The sequence below is a fragment of the Diadema antillarum genome, unplaced genomic scaffold, assembly GCF_040938485.1.
Source record: "Diadema antillarum isolate AM-2024a unplaced genomic scaffold, OU_Dant_1.0 seq00000439_RagTag, whole genome shotgun sequence".
NCBI lineage: Eukaryota > Metazoa > Echinodermata > Echinoidea > Diadematoida > Diadematidae > Diadema > Diadema antillarum.
The window spans coordinates 142,614-151,168 of record NW_027271415.1 but is presented as its reverse complement, the minus strand read 5'-3'; the positions used below and the strand labels follow the sequence as shown (position 1 = coordinate 151,168).

General features: G+C 36.9%; 1 protein-coding gene and 1 non-coding gene across 2 annotated transcripts; one reads left to right on the top strand and one right to left on the bottom strand.

Moving 5' to 3' along the window:
* Positions 1-2,441: 2,441 nt before the first annotated feature.
* Positions 2,442-7,489, bottom strand: LOC139732585 (large ribosomal subunit protein mL62-like). The gene is made up of 6 exons (XM_071643441.1): positions 7,318-7,489; positions 6,169-6,211; positions 4,809-4,868; positions 4,164-4,246; positions 3,379-3,548; positions 2,442-2,816 (listed from the first exon to the last, which is right to left on the bottom strand). Exons 1-6 carry the CDS (start codon positions 7,477-7,479, stop codon positions 2,729-2,731), a joined length of 606 nt encoding a protein of 201 aa, XP_071499542.1. The 5' UTR covers positions 7,480-7,489; the 3' UTR covers positions 2,442-2,728.
* Positions 7,490-7,762: 273 nt separating this feature from the next.
* Positions 7,763-7,844, top strand: Trnal-aag (transfer RNA leucine (anticodon AAG)). The gene has a single exon. It is a non-coding gene; the product is annotated as a tRNA-Leu (tRNA).
* Positions 7,845-8,555: the final 711 nt, after the last annotated feature.

Here is an 8,555-nt window from a genome sequence, read left to right as displayed (position 1 = left end):
TTGTGAAATATTCATTCTGGTTGTTGTTGAAATTCAGATGCGTTTTCTGAATTATTGCAAATGTGTTGTACATTGTATTTATTACATTGTAGAAAAACAAATGAAGTATTTTTCTATCAATAAATCTATAATTGAATATTCAAAGAATGTTGTCCCGGATTGTTTTATTTAAAACTTCAGACATGGCCTGGAATCTTTGAGGTTTGTCAAATTTAAATAAACTTTGCCAGTTGTGAAATATTGTGAAATAAGGTGCAAATATTGTATCATGACAAAACTGTGGGCCACCACTACTGGTAGTTCTTTTGTTCTGTAGAATCCACCTCCTGTATCTGCTTATGATGATTGGTACATAGTTTACTCAAAATTTTACTACATGCATATTATAAGTATTCACTTTTGGCCATGTATTTGAGAAGGGAACAAGGCAAACATTTTTGTGCACACAGGGTCACACATGCATCCATTCAGACCTGCAAACATGAGCACACATGCATCTAGTCAGACCTGCAAACATTACATGGTTACACATGCATTTGTTCAGACCTGCACAACCTTGTCTTTAGTTGTTCATGTGTAAAGTGTGTGTGTGTGTGTGTGTGTGTGTAAGTGTGTGTGTGTGTATTTATTTATGTTTTGTTGGTGCTTTCTTATTTGTGGTGATTTCGTTATTTTTTTTTGGGGGGGGGGTGGGGGATGGGTCTATTTTTTCTTTCACATCTAATCCTGAATTCAGAGCATGTGGACACGTATCTCTCACACTTCTTTTGTAGAGAATAAGTTCATCACTGTGGAACTGCTACATCCCTACTGTTGTGGTCCCACTTCACTACAATGCAGTTTTATCCAGAAGAAAAGCCTCGATGGGGAGCTACTTCACGGGTGTAGACAGTCCCAAGTTGGCAAATGTCCACAGATAGCTAGTGCACATTCCTTTTTCAAATGTGTGAAGGCATTAGGCTGCGTTCACATAGAAGTATACTATTTGGGTATTCGGTGCTCGTTTTCGAGGGCACGCGAATAGCTTGAATCGAACGATAGGATTTCCTAACACCGGTTCACATAGGAGGGCACTATTCGAAAGTACCGAATAGCTGCGAATAGTATAGCACAGTGGGAATCGAGCTTGTTTGATTTTCTTGCAGCGTATACCGTCTCTCGTTTATGAAATAATGACAATTTTGGTCTGGATTTGCCCTTTAGCAAAAATAAACATGTAGACTGACATTCTGATGCAGTTTAGAAATTGTTAATAAGATTTGCTGGGATGTAGGAGGAAGAAATCCTCACTGCATGGGATGGTGAGTTGACGGTGCGGGTGATGGTGTTCTGGGTGCCCGAATAGCGAATAGCGAATAGCGAATAGCAAATACTGTATACTTTAAGACATGTGAACGCAGCCTCACACAAATGTTCACAAGTACAAACACGTGCACACAGACAAACAGACAGACATAGACACACACACGCATACGCACAAACAAAAACTGTACAAGCGCATCAGTGCACATACTAAGGAGTAGGCTTTCATGAATGAAATGTACATTATACTCCCACATGATCAAGACCCATGACTAATGAATCACATAGAGCAGATATTCAAAGGACATTGTGAGCAAAAGGAGATCTTTGTACAGTCGATTCCTCTTGAAAGCTACTCTCTGTGCTCAACTACAAAAAGCCAGCCTAGTAGAAAATGGCAATTTACACATGATGCACATTTGCTGTAACATGAATGCACACCATATTGCAAAGTATTTGCATGGTTTTGTCTCAAGAGGATGCTTTCATGATGTGTAGCCAAAGAGCTAAACCGAAACTAATGGGACATACTTAACCTTAAATAGTTTCTTTGCAAATTTTCTATTAAAGCAATGAGGACTCCTGTGTACACAGACAATGACAATAACCGGATTCCTTTCATATGCATTTTCAATGTATTTATTACTTTAAGAATATCTTAATGACATCACATTCACATCAGAAGCTCTACACCAAGTCTATGTAGGAATCACAGACCTGCTCTGTGTCCAGGTGGTGATCTTGCAATGTCTAGATCACAGACGACTTGAATGAGACTGCAGGAACCCGTAAAGTTTGACGGTAACGGTGCCTATGTAATAGATGTTTCGATCCAGCCGCAGCTGTAGATTTACCGGTAATATTTCCACTCTATTCTACTACCTTTAAAATATGCTTGTTGTACCACTCTTTCCAGCAATACACAACGTTGATGATAAGATAAATTTTGATATTTAGATGAAGGCAGAAGATTCTTTAAAAAAAAAATGGGGGCAGGGGGTGGGGAAAGGGGAGAGAACAGTGGTCTCTACCACAAAGAGGATACCGGGATAGCCTCAAACTCCCCTTCATCATTGTGCTCTAACAAGCAAGACTGCAAATCTGCCGTGGTAGGGAATTCAAGAAACTTGTCACCTCTTTATCAAACCATTACTTCCGTTGTATTCAAGCTGCCCAGAACAGGAGATCACCACACACTTGTGATTTTCCTGTCATCCCGACATTGCACCGCAGATAACGTAGACATGTTTGGCTTTGTCGGGTTTTTTACCCATGATCCACCTGAGGCGCATGTTGTCTGATCTTCCACATTTCAATCCCAAAGACTATGCGATCTCCCAACCAGCACGTCGGGTGGAATACTTCAGTTCGCATTGTGTCATTCACTTTTGCCTAGAGTCTGTCTCACTACATCTATCTGCGTCAGTCAGTCGTCGATTGAGACGCGCCGATCTTGTTTGGTGGCAGAGTGTAATCTCTTCTCCCGTAGACGCTCGCGATTCATTCGTTCCACTCTGTAGTCATGGCGATAAGAGAAAAGTTGAGAGAGAGAAAGAGATTATTAACACATTCAGAGGAGTGAATATGTACCATGACAGATTTTTATGATCAGTTGTCACCCTCTGTACAAATGTATATAAGTAAGATCGCAACTGCTGATCATCATTTTTAACAAACATGTTGGAAAAGGTCAAAGAAAATTCTACTGGCTTCTTTTTCCGACACGTTTGTTAAAAATGTCAACCAGCAGTTGCGATCTTAAATTTGTACTAACGATGACACTTAATATGAAACATTGTAATAGCACAAGAGAAAAGTCGCTAAGGTTGGTAAATGTTGGCAATTTGGTTGTCTATAAAGGTGAAGTACTACCCTAATTTGCAAAATATTTTGAAGTGTTCTCTGACAGAAAATAGGCTCAGAGTGGATGAAATTGACCACTCATTCAGAAGACAGAAAAACATTCCACACATCTGAGAAAGCAGAATGTGATCCTTTATGGTGACTTACGTTAGCAAAGAGAAAATACAGCTGTACAGTGTACATGTAAACAATTATGATAATGGCACCACTGACCTTATTCTCCTGACAGCCTCGTCTTTTTCACTGGGCGGCTTGGGCTCTCGCTCGGCCTCTGCGATCATGTCTCGGATCTTCTGGAGGCAGTCGCTGAAATTGCGTATCCTCGACCTCGTTCTCTCGGAGGTCACGATCAGCTCTCCTTTGTTGTTGATTCTCGTCTTTTGCTGATTAAGATACGGAGATATGAGAAAAGCTAGATCAGTACCACCGATTGTAAAATATTACTGAGAGTATTAAAAAATGCAGCTCACGTAAGGTTCGATGTGAAAAAAAAAAAAATAAATAAATAAAACAAACCTTGGTAATGCTTGCAGATCTTCCATACAGCCTTCACTGATACAGGCAAAAATATATACTGAAAATGCAGAACAAATTTGTTTGGAAATTTTCACAAATTTCGCACCACTCTGAATTAGTGCAACGATAAGAAAACAAACCTTTGGAGAGATCCTCAAATATATGCAGAACAGTCTCATCCATAAAATACACAACAAGTCTGATGAAATTGGCCCAACCCAACAATTTATGAAAATTTGCCGCATTTACGTATACAGAAACGAATGTTGATCAATTTTTCAATTACATAGACATCTTTAAATGTAACATTCAACAAACACTATACAGTGGTCCAGCACAAGGGATAAGAACTTACAACACAGGTCATTATGAAATTACTATGTACGGTGGATAACATTGTGTTTCTGAAGAAAAAAAGTTTGAATTTTTGTTCTTCATGATTCTATGCACTGTTGAAAGTATTGAAATGAGGAACTGAATACCTGTTCTCCTAGCTTTTCCCTCACTTTTGTCGGTAACCACTCTGCCGTCAAAACTGCAAACCTGACATCGACCTTGGATTCAACTGGAGCACGAAAGTGAAGTAGAAATGGTAAAATATAAGCCAGATGAATCCATTTAAACCACACTAAATGTCTGTATGGTGCATGTTTATTCCCAAGACCAACAAGCCTAAAACAATCATCACTATATTCTTCTAGACACACTTTCAATATATCCATTTTGTAGATAAAAAGCAAACATGGTGAAACCTAGCGTTATAAAAAATTCTGCCAAACATCAGTATACCAGATAAACTGTGATACACATTTAATCATTGACACTAATCAGACATTTACAAATTTGGCATGAGTGCACCATGTGAATTGCAATACATACTTTTCAACAAAAACCATGAAACATACAACATTCTCTATGATGACTTCGCATATAACCACTTCCTCCTATTAAAAGATAAAATATCAGTGTAACCAAGATGTTCCTCCTTAGTTGAAGGCATAAATGCATTCAATCTGCACAAGGTTAGGTGTATGATGCAGAAATGTTCCTGGCTAAGTTCCATTCATTTCCTGTAGTTCTCCATGATCTACATTTACCACTTAGTATAGTGCCACTTGCATCCATACCTTTATTGACATTTTGGCCCCCTGGTCCTCCACTTCTGCTGTACCGGATTGACAGTCTGTCTGTATTCAACAACAATAATAAAGTGAAACAAAAACAATTCAAGGCAAACACTGGAAAGATTGAAAAGTAATAATAATCATGATGATGATATCAAAACTATGTGACAATACTAATTTTCACTTTAATGATGATAAAACAGCAAAGATAATCTTAACAATATGAAAGGGTGCTTTCGACAACTTTATGATCACTGATGCCACAATATGGAAAATGATGGTCAATGTGTTTCTTGTACATTACACCTTTCATTTACATAGACATACAGGTATAATGTGCACTAGTATAAGATGTGACTGTGGTGCATGGCATTTACTTTTGTCCTTCATTATTGGGATTGATAGCTTTGCGTCATATAAAGATAGAACAGGCATTAATGTAGGTGATGAACCAGAATCATACTGGAATGGTCTACAGTCAACCTTGCCTAAGTCGAATCTATTTGGACTGAAGAAATACAATGTGTAGCTTTGACATAGAGAAAATTAGACTTATGAGGGATTAAAATCAATAGAATATAAAGAGAAGAGGACTTGAAAAGACCTTTGACTTAGACAATTATTTGACTCATGCGAGGTTGACTTAAGGAAGGTTGACTGTATATTCAACATACAGTATTGCATTAAATTTACTATCACACAATACTGTAAGGTTTTCTACATCACACGAGTAGATCTCCCTCTATTTCTTGCATTGATACAAATCTAAATGTATTGCAGCAAGCTAGTCTTATATGTCATGATCTTGTGGTATGCATTAATCTTCAGTGCATGCTTCATGATTGCCAAAGTTCCCCCCCCAAAAAAAAAAACCAAAAAACAAAACAAAAGAAGAATCACTGCTTGTTCTGACCAGAGGAATGAAAATTGGCCAATATGCAGACATCGCCTCCGTGTATTAATTTTACAACCCTTACTTTGGACAGCATCATAAACAGGCATACATGTTATCTGAAGTACAAGTATACAAATTTACATTATCACTAATGGCAGTTATGTGATTTACGACTGTATTCATCTTGTGGTCACATATTTATATTTAATCCTAGCTATACCAAATTGCAGACACTTACTAATCTTAGCAACAGATTCATACACTCTGGCGTTAAGACAGTACCGGTATCGTATTCAAAGGATGCCTAAATTTCATTTACCATTAGTGTTACACCTTTTAAAAAAAAGTGCTTAACAATAGTGAATCAAGAAACTATGACTGACAAAATGTGCAGCTGGGACAATTTGACTGGTTATATTACACATCTCTTTAATTTGAAGAACCAGATTATTTGTACATGTTTCTTACCCACAGGGATGTGTCCTGTAAATTTTCCACTTGAACCTGCATTCTACGATAATGAAAGGGAGGAAAAGTGTATAATTACTTTTGTAGTCTGGTTGAGTGAACACTGTGCACAAACAACCTTCTGTTACAGTGCTAGCTGTTATACAGCACAGATGGTGTAAACAGATCTGTTTTCTGCATCAGATTTTGAAATCAGCTTTGTATTTTCATTGTAATAATTCATAATTGTAATATCCATGAACCATCAATAACAAGGGAGAGAAAAGCTTATTATGTCCCCCACTTATTTTGAAATGGTATTTACACTATTACCACTCTACACTGTGACTACACTACCCTACAATACAATGTGTACGTTAGTTAACTCAATACGCACGGATGCAAGCTAAGTAATTTAGGCCTACTGCAAAAGTGACAATTTTCGCAGAGTGGAAATTTTTGTGCATTTCGCACAACCAAAACTCAGCTAGCGCGAAAAGAAAAGCACAAGAATATTTATAGATGGCGTATGTTCCAGGAGTTAAAATGGTTAACATACTGATTATGGGGAATTAAAAACATGCCAAGTTCACCTTATACCTGGCTGAGCGCAAAAAAAAAAAAAAAAAAAAATATCCACTTTTAAAGTTTACAGTAAATTAACTGTTAGTGTTAGACCTGTCTTCTTCTTGTTCTTGGAAAGTAAATTTTACAGTCCCGTCGGTCAGTAAATTTACAACTAACAAATTTAAATACCATCAAGGACCAGGTAAACATAAATTACTTTACTTAGCATGTACTGGACTAGCCTTACTGGTTAAACTTTACTTGTGAAAACACTCGACTCTTGAAGAGTCAAATTGATCAAATCGGACTAGACTCTATGGTAAATTTGTCAAATGGTTGACTGGCAGCTGGCTGGGGCATAATGATCATGAAGCAGATGGGGATGGGGACAAATATCTCTAATCAGTAATCTTTCACTTGCTCACTCAAATCAGCCTAGATTCTAGGCTAGCATGAATTAAAAATCAATAAGAGTTTCATTCCAGATAAAACAAATACAAATCAACCTACAACTTTACAGCAAGATACATTCATCGTTCATCGCCATCGGTCATTGATTCGGCACCGACCAGACGTAGCTAGACCAGAGCATTGAGCACCTACCTCATGCGATTCTCGCAGTGGTATCGTAACGTCAGGATTACTCTGCGGGTATAATTTTTCTAAACTGTAGCTACTCTGAAAGTTCCCACAATTAAGGGGATATTGACAGGTTGCAAAGTGTCTGTGACGTAGAAGAAGGCATCCGGCCCTTCTCATCATCATGGAGTACAGAAGTAAGAGTCTTTTGGGCTGCAGAATCGAATGAATGGCAGAGAGAGAGAGCAAGAGACACGTAATACGAGTCTACCAAGTTACAGCAGTGTGGTGTGATATGATGTGGTGTCAATGGAGTCAACAAACGTGTACTGAGTATTGAATACTTGCTAACAAATTTTAGCATATATGGGACTAATAGCAGCATGACCGCAGGCAGCCATTATGTAGACAGGAGCAGGCTAATGCACTTCAGAGATTATATAGTATATGTTCCCAGGAATTCGCATAAGGTAGCGTGGCCGAGCGGTCTAAGGCGCTGGTTTAAGGCACCAGTCATTTCGATGGCGTGGGTTCGAATCCCACCGCTGCCACATCTTTTTGCTTTTGGGGTACCTTCTTTTTTTTTATTAGGTGATCCGAGAATCCTCTCGGATCACCTATTGTATCTGTACGGATTCTTTCTTTCTTTCTTTCTTTCTTTCTTTATTTCTGGACAAAAGTTGTTCAGAGGTTAGCTCAGAAAGTGCATTGCCTATCAATGTCAAACTTATACCATATATGTATCCTGTCCCAAAGACAACAGATCTAGTTTTCTTTTCTTTTTTCTTCTTCTTCTTTACGCGTACCAGTCTAATCTTTATGATGTGTAAATGTGAAGTTTTCGGGCTTTCCGCACATTGTCACATCATTTTGATTAAAAATCATGCGACAAAGGGCAAGGAGCCCAGTTCTCCATACAAACAGTTGGTATTGACAGCATGATACATTTCTATAATTACATGTATGTCTTAAATCTTTATATATATATATATATATATATATATATATATATATATATATATATATATATGTATACATATATATATATACATATATATATACATATATATATATATATATATATATATACATATATATATATATATATATGTATATATATATATATATATGTATATATATATATATATAATATACATATATATATATATATATACATATATATATATATATATATGTATATATATATATATATATGTATATATATATATATATACATATATATATATATATATATATATATA